At 32.7% G+C, this 20,691-nt stretch overlaps 1 protein-coding gene across 8 annotated transcripts; it reads right to left on the bottom strand.

Moving 5' to 3' along the window:
• Positions 1-1,021: 1,021 nt before the first annotated feature.
• Positions 1,022-16,803, bottom strand: LOC127875306 (uncharacterized). Of its 8 annotated transcripts, XR_008047353.1 has the most exons (10): positions 16,274-16,803; positions 14,269-14,369; positions 13,844-14,011; positions 13,484-13,682; positions 13,178-13,199; positions 12,958-13,040; positions 12,464-12,546; positions 11,470-12,041; positions 11,032-11,127; positions 10,148-10,751 (listed from the first exon to the last, which is right to left on the bottom strand). XR_008047353.1 is itself a non-coding variant. In XM_052420276.1 (3 exons), the coding sequence occupies exons 1-3, from the start codon at positions 11,687-11,689 to the stop codon at positions 1,724-1,726; spliced, it is 561 nt and encodes a 186-aa protein (XP_052276236.1). In that variant the 5' UTR covers positions 11,690-11,986; the 3' UTR covers positions 1,022-1,723. The 8 variants fall into 8 exon arrangements, 1 of the variants encoding a protein (XP_052276236.1); XR_008047354.1 differs by lacking the exon at positions 13,178-13,199; XR_008047355.1 differs by lacking the exon at positions 13,844-14,011.
• Between the last annotated feature and the right edge of the window lie 3,888 nt (positions 16,804-20,691).

The following is a 20,691-nucleotide window of genomic DNA, read 5'->3' as shown; positions in this document are numbered from 1 at the left end:
ACCAAACACCTTTTTTTAAGATTTGAATTCACGTATTTTGTTCAAACTACCTTTATGTAAACCAACTTATGTACCTAATTTTTGCATAAAATATAATAGAAAGAGTGTATTTTAAGCACTGAAAAGTTATGCCGATGTGTCATCCATATATTATTTGTTGAAAACAATATAAAAGTTATAATTAATGTTGTTATACACGTATAATCACCGCTGACTTTGACAGCATTATCATTATATAAAAACACTAATAATTAAATATGAACCAAAGCAAACACTTATCAAACACGTAGTTTAATATTATTTTAAATCACTTACATTGTAGTATATATACTTACTGGGAGTGCACATGTGGATCAATTGTTAGACCCTTGTTGGTGCCAACTTAAAAATAATATGTACCAACAGGAAAATTATAACAGTGTGACTCAATTCTGAATATACAGCACCAAATCGAACACGATCAATTTCGCATACATGTCAAAACACTTAATTACATTCCAGATGGCAGATAACATGGTTAACATAATGATTAATCACTTAAAACAACCGACATTATAGCATCATATCGCAAAGTGTATAAACATGATAAATTATTAGCTTTGTGCATGCATTTACATATCACATATGAATATATGTTTCAAATATGTTTTGTTCTAGGTAATCTACAGCTTGTTCAAGTGTGTGTACATGAAGAGTATTCGAAAAAAAAACAAGTAAATAGCTTGTGTTAGAATGCATAAAAGAGGTCAGTCGCAAACGCGATAAATTGTTTTAACAATATCTTAGTCTGGGAAATGGGTATGTTAATTGATCTTTAACCATAAATGAGACAAACACATAACTAAATCTGGCATCTTAGTAATTTTCATCGTCGTTGAATTATAAACTTCAATTAAAACATGGGAAAAAATGCAAAACTCCTCGCGAATTTTTGTAGATCAAGCAATGTTGATATGAAAAACATATAAACATACCAATTATATACACAAAGCAAATATGTGAATTGATAGCTTATGTGAATATCTACACGCAAAACAAATGCACACAAATCTGTGTTGGAAATTATTGTAATATTTAACAACTATTTAATCAATTCTAGTGCGATATTTACGCAATAATTTACATTTTGGTAAATTTTTACTTTAAAATATCTATTAAGTACTCAACTGCAAGTCAGACACCTGTCATTCAAAACAAATTTAGTAAAATTGACAAAATATTCATTTGTATTCTTCATATTGTAGCAGTAGTTTAGCAGTAGTTTTTTTATGTTATTTACATTTATCTTATTACATCTAAAAGTGTTTGTTTGTTATGCTTGAACAAAACGTTTGTTTCCATTTATCCGACTGAATTTTGTTGTGCCTTCTCTGAACGTTTAGCCTTCTAGATTGATTTTTTATCATGTTTGCTATATTCATTTATATACACCAAGTTTAGGGTAAAAAATAACTTGTATAGTGAGTAACTCGTAGAAATTCGTCATAGAAAGTACAAAGAAACACTCTTTGGCCGAACTATATACCAATCCTAATTTGTTCGGCGATATGATTATGAACAAATAACGTTTTTGACTGAACCGTATTAATAAAACATTCAAATACAATAAGCACACATATATCGTTTTCGAAAAGAGTATATAGAACAAGAAAACACAAAAAAATGTGGCAACTTCATCCTTTAACGTATTCTCCTAAACGTGCATTATATGTGTAATATTTTTTTAAGTTAAAAGTCCTCGTCGCTTTTTTGTTTCAATTAAATTTCTGCAAAAGTCTTTGACATTTTTCCAACTTCTGTTGTGAAGGTCATTCTCACATTCAATACATGCAAGTATTTCTTTTTTCCCTGGTAATTTACCCATTATCAAAAAACGATCAAAGTGTCTGTGGACAGCTCCTTTTTCGTTTTCACTCCATTGCTTTTTGGCTGCTTGTTTTGTTCTCCTGGTATTTGAAGTACCCTTTTCTGTACATGGATAATAAAACACCATATGACGTCGCTAACTGCCGTGTGTAAGATATTCATATTAAATATATACTTCAGTACAATTTTTCATAGCAAAATTACGACAAAAGCGTCCAGGTACTTACGGCACCTGATAATGACATCGATGTCACACGACAAATTTGGAAACATTATTTTGCCTAATGAATCAAACAATTACTTTTTTAAAGATTGACTGAATACACCGACGTAGCATGTCATAACATATACCAGGTTATAACATGTTATCAAAGTTCGAAAAAGTATACAATGAATATTTTTTACAGATACTAATAAGACAAAATGTATGCACGGTTAAATGAAAGGTATTGTACTTCTCTGGACAAATGTGTTGGAAGAAAAAAGAACTGGTGAACGGACTGCGGTTCACGGTAAATCCTGTATGTATTGTGCGGTGGTGGGTATAAAATGAACTATCTTTTCTTACCCATGTCAGAATATATCGTATAGTAAAATATCGAGTAGACGCTATTGTTTTTTTTTGTCGTTAAGATAAAATATCAACCAATGTCCATATGTAACACGCAAGTTAAATTTCCTAATGTCTCAGAGTTTCATACACAGTAATTGGCAGCGTATAAGTGTTATACTGAAAATTAAAATTAATGATATTACACTTCTTGGATAAGCGATAATTAACGTTTTTGTGATTATGATGAAGTCGATCTTTATAGACTACAGTGGTTAATACACATGCTCACCAGTTTCATTGACAGGTGTAAGTTCTAAATTCTTTGTGTATATGAAGATTTTGAAAGACAAGTAGTTCATAGTCACTACAACTGGTAAACAATATTTTTATTCTTTTAAAATTCGTAAAACGTGTGCTATAACATGTTAATATAATGATCATCGACGTACGTGTTATGTTAAGCCCAAATACCAATTAGCATCACCCGGATTAAATATTGGCACAATATAATTTAATGCAAAATTACGCCAATTTCACTGAAGACTAAACCAAACCAGAAAATACGCCTTAGTAGCTTCGACATAGTAAAATTTTACAAACCGTCTCATCGACTTCTTCCGTGTGTACGGATGTTGTTTGTCCTGGTCCCTGGCTGTCCGTAGATCCAGTAGTCATTGTGTTGCCTATTCAAAACAACAATAAAAAATGGTATAACACATAATTTAGTCAGAGTTAAAAAGTTCGTTATTCATGAAACCATTTAGTACAACACATTGGCATTAATTCCTTGTACAACAATTACAATAATTTCATGATGTTCATAATATGATTTTAGGCATGTGTAGCAATAACAAAATCACTGTGAAACATACCCTTTTTTGTTCCGTACATTTCTGAAAATGCAAAAAACAAATACACATTATCAGACAGAACGCATTTCAAGTAGAGCTTGACGACGTTCAATGATAAACCATTTTAATTCACGGCTAAAAGTTATTTAACCAGAAAATACGCCTTAGTAAGGCAAAATTACGCCCATTTCACTGAAGACAAAACCAACCAGAAAATACGCCTTAGTAGCTTCGACCTTGCGAAATATTACAAACCGTCTCATTGACTTCTTCCGTGTGTGTGGATGTTGTTTGTCCTGGTTCCTGGCTGTCCGTAGATCTAGTAGTCATTGTGTTGCCTATTCAAAACAACAATAAAAATTGGTATTACACATAACTAGTCAGTGTTAGAAAGTTCGTTAGTTATGAAACCATTAAGTACAACGCATTTGTATTAATGCATGTGTAGTAATAACAAATCACTGTGAAACATACCCATTTTTTGCTCCGTGCATTTCTGACAATTCAAATAACAAATACACATTATCAGACAGACCGCATTAAAGTAGAGCTTGACGACGTTCAATGATTAAACATTTTAATTCACGGCAAAAAGATATTTGAATATCTGTATTTAAAATGAATAACTCATGAATGAACATGAATGTAATCATAAAACTGATTGGCTATATTTATAAAAATAATAATTCAAAAGACATTTAAAGCTTATTTTAAATGTGATAAATATCAGTGATAAATCCATCACAGATGACATCTTTACAATAGAATGTACCTTTCTCCATGGAAGTGTTGGTACTCCATAATCATATCGGAGTTCCTCGCCAATTGCAATGTCTCTGTCGGCGAAAGTGCATAGATGGAGAGTTTGGTTGACTTCAACTATTTTCATTACACAATATTGTTTTGCGTCTCCATTTTCGGCATCATTTATCATTCGACCCTCATGAAATATATCGTTGGTAGCGTCAGTGCTGAATAAGACATTTAAATAAACACTTCTGTTGCTTTAAACTAAAATAACGCGCATGCCAAATTTAATTATTATGGTGAAAAATCTAAAGATAATTCCTCTTCTAATGGCGTGATTTAAACGTTTGATGTGCAAAGTAAAGATAATTTGTAGTTACCAGCAAGATTTGTCTCTGTATTTAAAAAGTAAATGAAGCTGCCTTGACCCTCCTTTTCATACTCCTTTTCTAATTGCCGTGCATGTTTTACTCGTGTTATCAGATCCCCTTTGTATTCGAGAAGAAAGTCTCCTTTTTTAAAAGGCTTAGTGGCAAAGACTCCTTCGCCTGAAATATTTATATTTGTAGACATTTTATATTAATAATCATTTTGGTCATATAATTGAAGGCTAGATATAGGCGCCAATAGTGTTTTATTAATAAATAATCAATAGATCTTTATGCTACTTCCATACTTCTGTCCAGTATTAAGTAACCCAATAGTCCATGTTTGTTTGCTTCTTTTTAATGGAAAGTGGCTACGATGTTCTTTTATAATTTCTAAACGACTTTAAACATAACCATATACAAAAATATTTGTACCTATGACATCATTGACGGTTTTACTTCAAACCCTGGTGGATCAACGTAATTCTGGCAGTACGTTCTTGCGAGATCAAGGGGACTTGGACCCTTTTGGCTACTAAATGTTAAAATGGAAATGTCGATGAGAAAAACAACAAGAGCTGTCAGAAAACAGCGCGCTCGACTATTCAAGAGCTTGACAGTATAAAGTAAGCCACCATGGGGAAATTGTTCATATTCAATAAGGTCAAGGTACTATAGTTATATTCTAACTGGAAGAGGACCATAATTGAAACATATTGATCCTATGTCAATGTCTTGTAACTTGTGAATATGTTACTATGTCGTAATAAATAAGTTTAAACCAAACATATTGATCGCTTATGTTTTAAAGAAGTGGTACATTATAGACGATATTGAGTTCAGCTTTCCACAAAACATATGAATTGAACATTTGTAAAGACATAAAACAAACTAATAAGATTGTATTTCAAGTTTGATAGCAATAGCTTGGGTGGGATGGTTGGACGGTCTTAAGAAAAAACAAATTGCTTTTTTAACATGTTAAAAAAAAATAAGAAAAACAAAAACATTTTTTTTTTGGGGGGGGGGGACTTCTAGGGTGGGGCGTGTGGGATGGTTTGGGTGAAGACCATTGTGGTGAATCAGGTAAGTGTTGTTTTGTCAAAGTATGAATCAACTTTGATCTTAAATAAAGAAGTTATGGCAATTTAATCAAAATTTATTAATTTGACCGTCAGATTCAATGTCAAAGGTCAAGGTAAAATTCAACTTGCCAGGTGCAGTACCCTCATGATAGTAAGAAAGTATTTGAAGTTTGAAAGCAATAGCCTTGATACTTTAGAAGTAAAGTCGATGTAAACACAAAATTTAACAAAATATTCAAAGTTACTAAGTGGAAAAAGGGCCATAATTCTTACAAAATGCTTGTTACAGTTGTCTGCTCTTGTTTATAGATTGTGGTCATGTTGGTCAAGAAGTATGCAAAATATGAAAGCAGCATGTCAAGGGACAATTAAAATATTTGAGGTGGTACGCAAAGTTTAACAAATAATTATTAATAATATGCATATTCTAAGTGGAAAAAGGGGCCATAATTCTTACAAAATGTTGTTTACAGTAGTCTGCTCTTGTTTATAGATTGGGGTCATGTTGGTTCAGAGGTATGCAAAATATGAAAGCAATATGTCAAGGGACAAAGACAATATTTAAGGTGGTACGCAAACTTTAACATAGAATAACCAATAATATGCATATTCTAAGTGAAAAAAGGGGCCATAATTCTTACAAAATGCTTTTTACAGTTGTCTGCTCGTGTTTATAGATTGGGGTCATGTTGGTAAAGAAGTATGCAAAATATGACACCTTATGTCAAGGGACAAAGAAAATATTTGAGGTGGAACGCAAACTTTAATAAAGATTTATCAATAATATGAATATTCTAAGTGGAAAAGGGGCCATAATTCTTACAAAATGCTTGTTAAAGTTGTCTGCTCTTGTTTATCGATTGGGGTTATGTTGGTAAAGAAGTATGCAAAATATAAAAGCAATATGTCAAGGGACATAGAAAGTATTTGCGGTGGTACGTAAACTTTAACAAAGATTTATCAATAATATGCATATTTTAAGTGGGAAAAGGGGCCATAATTCTTACAATATGCTTGTTACAGTTGTCTGCTCTTATTTATAGATTGGGGTCATGTTGGTAAGGAAGTATGCTTAATATAAAAGCAATATGTTTAGGGACAATATTTGAGGTGGTACGCAACCTTTAACATTCTAACGCTCACGCTCACGCTAACGCTCACGCTAACGCCGAAGCCGGAGTGAGTAGGATAGCTCCACTATATATATATATAACGAAAAACTGCCTAGAGCTCTACTTTGTTTAACGTATATTTATAAAATATATTCGTGGAATATGTACCGTAAAACAAGCTTTGTAATCAAATGATATTTATATAAATCGATCTTTAGAATTCGTCTTCCAGTATTACTTTAACGTTTACATAAAAACGCTTTTTAATAGTAATTGAAAGTTGTAAACATAATTAAAAAACTTACCTTAGTTTAATGCGTTTTTTTCGCTCGAAACTCCATTTTTCCAACTTACTTTCACTAAATGATATAAATACCGAGTGTATGATTTTTAAACAGCGCAACCGGGGAACTGTTATAAGCCTGGATACACACTCGATTGTAATTTGGTCAAAAATTGTGTATATTTTGTGCATGCCACAAACCCGCTAATCGGGGAAGGCGTTGGATTTCTAATTTAAATTGACAGTTTGGTATTTCATACACGTAGATTAGAGATTTTCGCCTAAAACCAACCGGGGAATTCCCCGGTTGGTAGGTGTTCCCCGGTTTGTTGGTGTGTATTCATACAATTTGCCCCGGTTGGTAGGTTTTACAAACTCACACACACACACACACACACACACACACACACACACAAACACACACACACACACACACACACACACACACACACACACACACACACACACACACACACACACACACACACACACACACACACACACACACACACACACACACACACACATACTTGTAAAACCTTCCAACCGGGGAAATGTGTTCTAAACCTACCAACCGGGGACCACCATTTCCACATACTCTAGAAAGCTGAAAGTGATAAAGAACAGACAAGTTTCGAACCTAAAATACGATTGTGACATAAAAATTATGATAAATAGGGTAGTAAATCAAAGAAAATTTTACATGCAAACCGGGGAATTATGTGCGTACCAAATGAGGAACTGCGATGTGTGCCAACTGGGGAACGGTGTATACCAACAGGGGTACTAAGTGCGGCGTACCAACTGTGGAACTTCAATGTGTACCAACAGGGGAATGGTGTATACTAACAGGGGAACTTAGTGCGTTCCAACTGTGGCACTTCAATGTGTTCCAACTGGGGAACGGTGTATATACGTTCATGGATAATATTTAAGTTAGTACAAAAAATTGAAAAGAGTATGTATGAAACAATATTTAAATTAAATATGTTTATCATATGACCTTATATAAGTTATACAAAAATGCCTTATTTGATTGACTCAAATATTATTCACATCAAAATAAGCATAAGAGACATAACGCAAATCAAACAATACATTTATGACTTCATTAGCTATAAGCCGACTACAAGCATGCAAGTGCTGCATTATACCATAACAAACATGGTGCAATTAATAAACAAATGAATACAATTCGTTCTTAAAACTAAAAAATAATGTTATTTTTTTCCGGCCACGCTATTTGTCAAACAGAATGAAGGAGAGGGGGAGGCGGCTTATTTGTTTAATTCCTTTTTTCCATCAGAAAAAAAACATTCACGATTTCCACGTACTATGAAGTTTTTATCCTAAAAGTAGAACTGCCCATATGCATGTAGATTGAGTAGTGTAAATTTACTTTGTCCTTACTCTGACAATATAAAATAACTCATGCATTTAATCCCCTGAAACAGGTAAACATCAGAAAATTCATTCACACGCATGGCAACTTCCACTTCACTTAAATTGTCTTAAATATATTTATTGCATTTTCAAAAATAATAAAATATGTAACTTTAAACAATCATGAACGTTTCACAACGAATGTGGCGAGGCCTGAGAAACTAAATAGTTTAGTAAACGAACAAAACGATTTGATAACAATGCATTTTGATGCGCCAGTGACTTAGTCTACGGCAGTAGGTCAATCTGAATGATGATCAGTATTTATCGTTATAATATATGTATTCCAATTCTACATCTGTGATACCATTACACATGTGCTATATTAAAAAAATACAGTATGTATGCACTTGTTTGAGTAGAGAATGCCAAAAACGGGTTAACGTTAATAATGAACTTACATATAATTCTACCTGTCGAAATAACAGGTTATATTTTTAGGAAAATAGTCACTGGCAATCGCTTTGTTTTCCCTTGCAAACCAAACACCTTTTTTTCAAGAGTTGGATTAACGTATTTTGTTCAAACTACTTTTATGTAAACCAACGTATGTACCTAATTTTTGCATAAAATATAATAGAAAGAGTGTATTTTAAGCACTGAAAAGTTATGCCGATGTGTCATCCATATATTATTTGTTGAAAACAATATAAAAGTTATAATTAATGTTGTTATACACGTATAATCACCGCTGACTTTGACAGCATTATCATTATATAAAAACACTAATAATTAAATATGAACCAAAGCAAACACTTATCAAACACGTAGTTTAATATTATTTTTAATCACTTACATTATAGTATATATACTTACTGGGAGTGCACATGTGGATCAATTGTTAGACCCTTGTTGGTGCCAACTTAAAAATAATATGTACCAACAGGAAAATTATAACAGTGTGACTCAATTCTGAATATACAGAACCAAATCGAACAAGATCAATTTCGCATACATGTCAAAACAATTACATTCCAGATGGCGGATAACATGGTTAACATAACGATTAATCACTAAAACAACCGACATTATAGCATCATATCGCAAAGTGTATAAACATGATGAATTATTAGCTTTGTGCATATATTTACATATCACATATAAATATATGTTTCAAATATGTTTTGTTCTTGGTAATCTACAGCTTGTTCAAGTGTGTGTATATGAAGAGTATTCGAAAAAACAAGTAAATAGCTTGTGTTAGAATGCATAAAAGAGGTCAGTCGCAAACGCGATACATTGTTTTAACAATATCTTAGTCTGGGAAATGGGTATGTTAATTGATCTTTAACCATAAATGAGACAAAACATAACTAAATCTGGCATCTTAGTAATTTTCATCGCCGTTGAATTATAAACTTCAATTAAAAATATGGGAAAAAATGCATAACTCCTCGCGAATTTTTGTAGATCAAGCAATTTTGATATGAAAAACATATAAACATACCATTATATACACAAAGCAAATATGTGAATTGATAGTTAATGTCAATATCTACACGCAAAACATATGCACAAAAATCTGTGTAGGAAATTATTGTAATATTTAACAACCATTTAATCAATTCTAGTGCAATACTTACGCAATAATTTACATTTTGGTAAATTTTTATTTTAAAATAACTATTAAGTACTCAACTGCAAGTCAGACACCTGTCATTCAAAACAAATTTTGTAAAATTGACAAAATATTCATTTGTATTTATCACATTGTAGCAGTAGTTTAACAGTAGTTTTTTATGTTATTTACATTTATCTTATTAAATCTTAAAGTTTTTGTTTGTTATGCTTGAACAAAATGTTTGTTTCCATTTATCCGACTGATTTTTTTTGTGCCTTCTCTGAACGTTTAGCCTTCTAGATTGATTTGCTATCATGTTTGCTATATTCATTCATATTCACCAAGTTTAGGGTAAAAAATAACTTGTATAGTGAGTAACTCGTAGAAACTCGTAATAGAAAGTACAAAGAAACACTCTTTGGCCGAACTATATACCAATCCTAATTTGTTCGGCGATATGATTATGAACAAATATCGTTTTTGACTGAACCGTATTAATAAAACATTCAAATACAATAAGCACACATATATCGTTTTCGAAAAGAGTATATAGAACAAGAAAACACACAAAACACATGTGGCAACTTCATCCTTTAACGTATTCTCCTAAACGTGCATTATATGTGTAATATTTTTTTGAGTTAAAAGTCCTCGTCGCTTTTTTGTTTCAATTAAATTTCTGCAAACGTCTTTGACATTTTTCCAACTTCTGTTGTGAAGGTCATTCTCACTTTCAATACACGCAAGTATTTCTTTTTTCCCTGGTAATTTACCCATTATCAAAAAAACGATCAACGTGTCTGTGAACAGCTCCTTTTTCGTTTTCACTCCATTGCTTTTTGGCTGCTTGTTTTGTTCTCCTGGTATTTGAAGTACCCTTTTCTGTACATGGATAATAAAACACCATATGACGTCGCTAACTGCCATGTGTAAGATATTCATATTAAATATATATACTTCAGTACAATTTTTCATAGCAAAATTACGACAAAAGCGTCCAGGTACTTACGGCACCTGATAATGACATCGATGTCACACGATAAATTTGGAAACATTATTTTGCCTAATGAATCAAACAATTACATGAAAGCAAATCATGTTCTAAGAAACATAAGAAACTTGGAGATACATAACTTAAATGCATTCACAGGTGTTTGCATACCTTTGTCTGTTATTTCTGGTTGACTGGTGCTGGGAAGAAGAGTTTCAAGGTCTTCAGTATTTTCATTTTCTGATGATTCAGAAGAATATTGTTCATCTGTCGTGTAAATCACAAGATCAAAAATTATATATAGTTAATAATATAACAATAATGAAAACAACCGAAGCACACCAAATAAATATGCAGTTAGTGCATTGAAATTGAAAAATTAGAAGTAGCCAATGTAAACCTTACTGAGCACAAAATGAGTGTAGACTTTACATTCCACCTTACCTGGTCGTCTCCGATTAAAAAGAATTGCCTTGCATAACACAAGTATATTTCAGAAAAATGTTTGTAATTCTTTTTATCACTTCAGGTTATCAAGTTCGGTAATGAGCCCATTATTTACATTATACAAGTTTACTGTATGAATTTAACACTGAAAATGCGACATACCTTCAATACATTCGTCGTCAACATCAATATCGTCTAGCGAATTGACAGAATTTATGGTAATTTGTCCACTTTCCATCATCATGAGCAGCTTGCTGACTTTGGCAACCTGCATGGTTCCATCTGGTAATCTGTAGAATTCTCTATGTACCCGAATGTCGTGACCAAGAAATTTAGCTAGAATGTCTAATTCATTTTCAGACAAGTTAAAAAGCTGAGTCATTGTGGCAATATGTTTCCTTAACTTTGTAGAACGAAGCCTTTCCGGATGTTCAGCTCCACAGTCAATTGCAATCGAACGTAATACATCTGTCCCACGAATATGCGATGATGCAGATTTTGTTGCGAAAAGATATTTACTTTTGAAACAGTTTGTTAGAGAATTTCTGCTGCGTATCAGGAGGTCGATATTTTCTTTCACCTGCCTTGGAAACAGTACTGCAGATATTCGACCTCGTTTTGCAATAATCTCTGTACGGTAAAAATAACGGCACAGGTCTTTTTCCAGTTTTGTTAAACATCCATCTTATTCTCCATCGTCATTTGTCAATTTGTGGCAGCGTATAAGTCTTATACTGAAAATTAAAATTAATGATATTACACTTCTTGGATAAGCGATAATTAACGTTTTTGTGATTATGATGAAGTCGATGTTTATAGACTACAGTGGTTAATACACATGCTCACCAGTTTCATTGACAGGTGTAAATTCTAAATTCTTTGTGTATATGAAGATTTTGCAAGACAAGTAGTTCAAAGTAACTACAACTGGTAAACAATATTTCATTCTTTTAAAATTCGCATAACGTGTGCTATAACATGTTAATATAATGATCATCGACGTACGTGTTATATTAAGCCCAAATACCAATTAGCATCACCCGGAATAAATATTGGCACAATATAATTTAAGGCAAAATTACGCCCATTTTACTGAAGACTAAACCAAACCAGAAAATACGCCTTAGTAGCTTCGACATAGTGAAATATTACAAACCGTCTCATCGACTTCTTCCGTGTGTACGGATGTTGTTTTCCCTGGTTCCTGGCTGTCCGTAGATCTAGTAGTCATTGTGTTGCCTATTCAAAACAACAATAAAAATGGTATAACACATAATCTAGTCAGAGTTAAAAAGTTCGTTATTCATGAAACCATTTAGTACAACACATTGACATTAATTCCTTGTACAACAATGACAATAATTTCATGATGTTCATAATATGTATTTAGGCATGTGTAGTAATAACAAAATCACTGTGAAACATACCCTTGCATTTCTGAAAATGCAAAAAACAAATACACATTATCAGACAGAACGCATTTCAAGTAGAGTTTGACGTCTTTCAATGATAAACCATTTTAATTCACGGCTAAAAGGTATTTAACCAGAAAATACGCCTTAGTAAGGCAAAATTACGCCCATTTCACTGAAGTCAAAACCAACCAGAAAATACGCCTTAGTAGCTTCGACCTTGCGAAATATTACAAACCGTCTCATTGACTTCTTCCGTGTGTATGGATGTTGTTTGTCCTGGTTCCTGGCTGTCCGTAGATCTAGTAGTCATTGTGTTGCCTATTCAAAACAACAATAAAAATTGGTATTACACATAATCTAGTCAGTGTTAGAAAGTTCGTTAGTTATGAAACCATTAAGTACAACGCATTTGTATTAATGCATGTGTAGTAATAACAAATCACTGTAAAACATACCCATTTTTTGCTCCGTGCATTTCTGAAAATTCAAATAACAATTACACAATTACACATTATCAGACAGACCGCATTAAAGTAGAGCTTGACGACGTTCAATGATTAAACATTTTAATTCACGGCAAAAAGATATTTGACTATCTGTTTTTAAAATGAACAACTCATGAATGAACATGAATGTAATCATAAAACTGATTTGCTATATTTATAAAATTAATAATTCAAAAGACATTTATAGCTAATTTAAAATGTGATAAATATCAGTGATAAATCCATCATAGATGACATCTTAACAATAGAATGTACCTTTCTCCATGGAAGTGTTGGTACTCCATAATCATATCGGAGTTCCTCGCCAATTGCAATGTCTCTGTCGGCGATAGTGCATAGATGGGGAGTTTGGTTGACTTCAACTATTTTCATTACACAATTTTGTTTTGCGTCTCCATTTTCGGCATCATTTATCATTCGACCCTCATGAAATATATCGTTGGTAGCGTCAATGCTGAATAAGACATTTAAATAAACAATTCTGATGCTTTAAACTAAAATAACGCGCATGCCTTATTTAATTATTATGGTGAAAAAAACTAAAGATAAGTCTTCTTCTAATGGCGTAATTTAAACGTTTGATGTGCAAAGTAAAGATAACTACAAAGTAGTTACCAGCAAGATTTGTCTCTGTATTTAAAAAGTACATGAAGCTGCCTTGACCCTCTTTTTCATACTCCTTTTCTAATTGCCGTGCATGCTTTACTCGTGTTATCATATCTCCTTTGTATTCGAGAAGAAAGTCTCCTTTTTAAAAAGGCTTAGTGGCAAATACTCCTTCGCCTGAAATATTTATATTTGTAGACATTTTATATTAATAATCATTTTGGTCATATAATTGAAGGCTAGATATAGGCGCCAATAGTGTTTTTTTTTCATAAAAAATCAATAAATCTTTATGCTACTTCCATATATCTGCCCAGTATTAAGTAACCCAATAGTCCATGTTTGTTTTCTTCTTTTTAATGGAAAGGGGCTACGATATTCTTTTATAATTTCTAAACGACCTTAAACATAACCATATACAAAAATATTTGTACCTATGACATCATCTACGGTTTTTACTTCAAAACCTGGTGGATCAACGTAATTCTGGCAGTACGTTCTTGCGAGATCAAGGGGACTTGGCCCCTTTTGGCTACTAAATGTTAAAATGGAAATGTCGATGAGAAAAACTACAAGAGTTGTCAGAAGACAGCGCGCTCGACTATTCAAGTTCTTGATAGTATAAAGTAAGCCACCATGGGGAAATTGTTCATATTCAATAAGGTCAAGGTACTATAGTCATATTCTAACTGGAAGAGGACCATAATTGAAACATATTGATCGCTTATGTTTTAAAGAAGTGGTACATTATAGACGATTCTGAGTTCAGGTATGTTTTCCACAATCTATTGAACATTTGTAAAGACATAAAACATACTAAAAAGATTGTATTTCAAGTTTGATAGCAATAGCTTGGGTGGGATGGTTGGACGGTCTTAAGAAAAAAAAAGTTTTTTTTAACGTGTTAAAAAAAATAAGGAAAACAAAAACTCTTTTTTTTGGGGGGGGGGAGGATTTCTAGGGTGGGGCGTGTGGGATGGTTTGGGTTAAGTCCATTGTGGTATATCAGGTAAGCGTTGTTTTGTCAAAGTATGAATCAAATCTGATCCTAAATAAAGAAGTTATGGCAATTTAATCAAAATTTATTAATTTGACCTTCAGATTCAAGGTCAAAGGTCAAGGTAAAATTCAACTTGCCAGGTGCAGTACCCTCATGATGGTAAGAAAGTATTTGAAGTTTGAAAGCAATAGCCTTGATACTTTAGAGGTAAAGTCGATGTAAACACAAAATTTAACAAAATATTCAAAGTTACTAGGTGGAAAAAGGGCCATAATTCTTACAAAATACTTGTTACAGTTGTCTGCTCTTGTTTATAGATTGGGGTCATGTTGGTCAAGAAGTTTGCAAAATATGAAAGCAGTATGTCAAGGGACAATTAAAATATTTAAGGTGGTACGCAAACTTTAACATAGAATAACCAATAATATGCATATTCTAAGTGGAAAAAGGGGCCAAAAAATCTACCAAAATGCTGTTTACAGTAGTCTGCTCTTGTTTATAGATTGGGGTCATGTTGGTAAAGAAGCATGCAAAATATAAAAGCAATATGTCAAGGGACAAAGAAAATATTTAAGGTGGTACGCAAACTTTAACATAGAATAACCAATAATATGCATATTCTAAGTGAAAAAGGGGCCATAATTCTTACAAAATGCTTTTTACAGTTGTCAACTCTTGTTTATAGATTGGGGTCATGTTGGTAAAGAAGTATGCAAAATGTGAAACCTTATGTCAAGGGAAAAAGAAAATATTTGAAGTGGTACGCAAACTTTAATAAAGATTTATCAATAATATGCATATTCTAAGTGGAAAAGGGGCCATAATTCTTACAAAATGCTTGTTACAGTTGTCTGCTCTTGTTTATAGATTGGGGTTATGTTGGTAAAGAAGTATGCAAAATATAAAATCAATATGTCAAGGGACATAGAAAATATTTAAGGTGGTACGTAAACTTTAACAAAGATTTATCAATAATATGCATATTTTAAGTGGAAAAAGGTGGCCATAATTCTTACAAAATGCTTGTTACAGTTGTCTGCTCTTGTTTATAGATTGGGGTCATGTTGGTCAAGAAGTATGCTAAATATAAAAGCAATATGTCAAGGGACATAGACAATATTTGAGGTGGTACGCAAACTTTAACATTCCAACGCTCACGCTAACGCTCACGCTAACGCCGACGCCGGGGTAAGTAGGATAGCTCCACTATATATATATATATAAATATATATATAACGAAAAACTACCTAGAGCTTTACTTTGTTTAACGTATATTTATAAAATATATTCGTGAAATATGTACCATAAAACAAGCTTTGTAATCAAATGATATTATATAAATCGATCTTTAGAATTCGTCTTCCAGTATTACTTTAACGTTTACATAAAAACGCTTTTTAATAGTAATTGAAAGTTGTAAATATAATTAAAAAACTTACCTTAGTTTAATGCGTTTGTTCGCTCGAAACTCCATTTTTCCAACATACTTTCACTAAATGATATAAATACCGAGTGTATGATTTTTAAACAGCGCAACCGGGGAACTGTTATTAGCCTGGATACACACTCGATTGTAATTTGGTCAAGATTTGTGTATAGTTTGTGCATGCCACAAACCCGCTAATCGGGGAAGGCGTTGGAATTCTAATTTAAATTGACAGTTTGGTATTTCATACACGTAGATTAGAGATTTTCGCCTAAAACCAACCGGGGAATTCCCCGGTTGGTAGGTGTTCCCCGGTTTGTTGGTGTGTATTCATACGATTTTCCCCGGTTGGTAGGTTTTACAAACTCACACACACACACACACACACACACACACACACACACACACACACACACACACACACACACACACACACACACACACACACACACACACACACACACACACACACACACACACACACACACACACACACACACACACACACACACACACAAACACACACACACACACACACACACACACACACACACACAAGAAGACACATGCAAGAAGTAGAATATATTACTTTTTCAATATTTAGAGCATATACGTTTACTCTATTGCAGTTTTCCGGGTCTTTGTTTGGACTGCAGCGCCTTGTAGCTAGCTTCTTTAGTTTAGTTTCTGTTTTTCAATAATATTGAGAACATCTTACACCTGATAATTACTTATGAATAATTACAATATATTATTCTTAGTGAGTCTTTCCTTACATGTACCTTGTTGTATCCACTTTCAAGTTTAATAAAACTGAAACCAATGTACAAAGATTAAAATAACACTTTTTCTCCCCAAGATATTCTTCTTCATTGAAGAAGAGTACATAAGTAGGAATTAAAGGGTATGATCTACCTTTATAACATATTTACTTTTTTTAAATGCTTGTTCAATTATATGAAAGTATTATTTCTCTGTTGTACATTTTTGATAATGCTTCCTTTTTTGATTTCGCGGGAAGCGTTCTCAATTTTTCGTTTTTTACCATGTAGAAGAAACTCTTTGCTACTGACAATTTAAAAAAAAAGTTCATATTATTATCTTATCTAAATGTATAATATATTTTTTAAACTTTATTTATACAAATATTGTTACCTGGTAAATATAAAATCCGATACAACAGGCTAGGCTTGATCTATTTTTAATCACTCTAGATTTCTTGCAACACTTCAAAACCACTGGAATTGAACCATGTTTACAATCGGACCACTCGATAATTACTTTAAACTTAACCTTTAGTAACTTTCCTCATAAACCAGGTCTTTGGAAACATAATAATTCTTTACTGTCAGACATTATGTATGTACAGGAAATCAACAAAAAAATTGGTGATATTAAACTTCAATATGCACTACCCATTTATAATTATCAAAATATAAACGATATTCCCGACAGGGAATTACAGTTTACGATAAGTGATCAACTTTTACTAGAAACCCTGCTTATCGAATTAAGGGGCAAATCTATTTCATATGGGTCTTATAAAAAAGAGAAACAAAACTTATAGAAAGCAAATTATTAACAAGAATTAAAGAGTTGAAAGAAAACTTCCTAGATGAAAACTCTGAAGAACTTGAACATTTGAAAACTGAAATAATTAATATTCAGAGCACACATTTAAAAGGATACATGCTAAGATCCAAATTTCAGTGGACTTAACAAGGTGAAAAGCCATCTAGATATGTTTGTAGCCTTAAAAAAATAATGCAATAACAACATCAATATATAAACTAAAAATGAAGATGATAGTGAAATAACTGACCAAACCGGTCTCCTTAATTAAATAGCATCGTTTAATCAGTCTCTTTATAAACACAATAATGATTCCAGTAGTTAAGACTTTAATAACTATGTAAAAGACACAAATTTCCCAAAATTAAACCAGAGTGAGTCCATTTTTATCGAAGGTATTATAACTTTAGAGGAAGCTTCAACTGTTTTAAAAAAGATGTCAAATAATAAAAGCCCAGGAAGTTCTGGCTTCAGTGCAGAATTTTATAAATTGTTTTGAAAAAAATTGGTACTTTTATTGTCAGATATTTAAATGAAGCTTATAAGTGTGGTCATTTATCTATAACACAAACTCAAGGTATCATAACCTGTATTCCAAAGGGTGAAAACTCTAGGCTTTATATAAAAAAAATTGCGTCGAATTACTCTATTAAATACTGTTTATAAAATTGCCTCTGGAGTAATAGCTAACAGATTTAAATTATTTATTGACACGTTAATACATAACGACCAGACGGGTTTTATTAAAGGGAGATACATAGGGGAAAATACTAGGTTAATTTATGACATTATGCACTATACTGAAGAAAACGAGATCCCAGTCTTACTTCTCTAATTGATTTTGAAAAGGCGAACGATTCATTGGCCTGGTCCTTTGTACAAGGTACTCTTTCTTTCTTTATTTTTGGTCCTGACATAAAACGTTGGTTTGAGGTTTTATATAAAGATTCTAAATCAGCCGTTTCTCAGTGTGGGTACTTATCTAACTTTTTCCCTATTGAAAGGGGCTGCAGGCAAGGAGATCCCCTCTCATGTTACATTTTTATCCTCTGTGTTGAAGTTCTGTCACTTGTATTGAGAAATAACAATAATATAAAAGGTATAACCATTCAGGGAACTGAACGTAAATTGTCCCAATTTGCTGATGATACTACTATTTTAAAAGACGGTACCGAACAATCCCTAAATGAGACACTTACTGTTATACATAATTTTGCATATATTTCAGGCCTAAATGTTAATGTTGATAAAACAAATGTTGTATGGATTGGCAAGAACAAATATAGTTCATATACAATAAAAACCAAATGGAAACTAAATTGGATGCACCAAAGCTTTAAAATGCTTGGAATACATTTCCATGTAGACCTGTCAAAAATGTTAACAATTCAATTACGATGAAAAAAATGTTAAAATGGAAAACATTCTGAAAAATTGGAAAAGAAGAATTTTAACACATTAGCAAAATTGTGATTATAAAAACACTTATTGTGTCATTATTCAATCACCTGTTCATATCATTGCCCAACCCACCATTACCATATTAAATTCAATAAAATCTTCTATTCTCAGTTTTATTTGGGATAGGCATAGTAAAATAAAGTTCACAACAATAGTAAAAGAACATAATGAAGGAGGTTTAAAAATGATCAATTTGGATGCATTTATTCCAGCATTGAAACTTACCTGGCTACAAAAACTTCAAACCTTTAGTGGAAATTGGATAGACATCACAAAACTGTATTTTGATAAGTATAAACTCTCAAATTGCAGTTATCATTTCGCTTTAGATAAAGCTAATACAGCTAATAGAATTTGAAATCCTCTTTGGGTAGATGTTTTAAAAAGCTTCTCACTTTATTGTAATAAATTGGATTTAAACACAGAATAGTTTCTATATTATCCACTTTTCTACAATCCAAACATATTAATAGGAAATAAAAGTATTTTCTTTAAGTCATGGTTTGATGCTGGAATTCATTGTACAGGGGATATATTTAAAAATGGAACCTTTATTCCTTTAGATGAAATAAATAGAATGTATAATATGAACATAAATTTCATTCATAATACAGGGGTATAATTTTTGATCTCGTCCATGAAATCAATAAAACCAATATTCTGACGCACGCACGCACGCACGCACACGCACGCACGCACGTACGCACGCACGCACGCACGCACGCACACACACACACACACACACACACACACACACACACACACACACACACACAAACACACACACACACACACACACACACACACACACACACACACACACACACACACACACACACACACACACACACACACACACACACACACACACACACACACACACACACATAGGTCAAGGTCAAGGTAAAAGGGGTCAAACATTGCGTGCGTATGGTAAGGTCTTGTCCATATACACATGCTTACCAAAAATGAAGGTTATATCTGAAGTGACATAGAAGTTATGAGCATTTTTTAAAACCCTAACACAGATTTTGAAACCCAAAACAATGACGACATACCATGTTATTTCACAGTATGTCGATATAAACTAATCCGGCATGACCATATTATTTGGGTACCATATACGATTCCATAATTTTTAAACAACACCATTTGTCCACATAAATTATATCGATTTATTCAGTTATATCGCCATGTCAACATTTTGTTACTTGCAAGTCATCAAGATATATGCCGTCATACAGTAAACAACACAGAAATAGTTAAATTTACAAAACGGCTAAAGGATAAAATATTGTAAGAGATTTAGGCTCTTATTCCAACATGCGGATTGTTCATGTCTTGACAACATATCTTATGTCGACAAATCAACATAATTTTAGGCGTCATGCTCTTTTG

Source organism: Dreissena polymorpha, chromosome 3, assembly GCF_020536995.1.
Source record: "Dreissena polymorpha isolate Duluth1 chromosome 3, UMN_Dpol_1.0, whole genome shotgun sequence".
Lineage (NCBI taxonomy): Eukaryota > Metazoa > Mollusca > Bivalvia > Myida > Dreissenidae > Dreissena > Dreissena polymorpha.
This window is presented reverse-complemented; position numbering and strand designations above follow the sequence as displayed.

Coding starts and splice junctions, on each gene's coding strand:
- LOC127875306 (XM_052420276.1), bottom strand. CDS start 11,689: ATGACTCAGCTTTTTAACTTGTCTGAAAATGAATTAGACATTCTAGCT. Junction 11,128..11,469: donor TGACGACGAATGTATTGAAG/GTATGTCGCATT, acceptor TTTACACGACAG/ATGAACAATATTCTTCTGAA. Junction 1,969..11,031: donor ACCAGAAATAACAGACAAAG/GTATGCAAACAC, acceptor ATCCATGTACAG/AAAAGGGTACTTCAAATACC.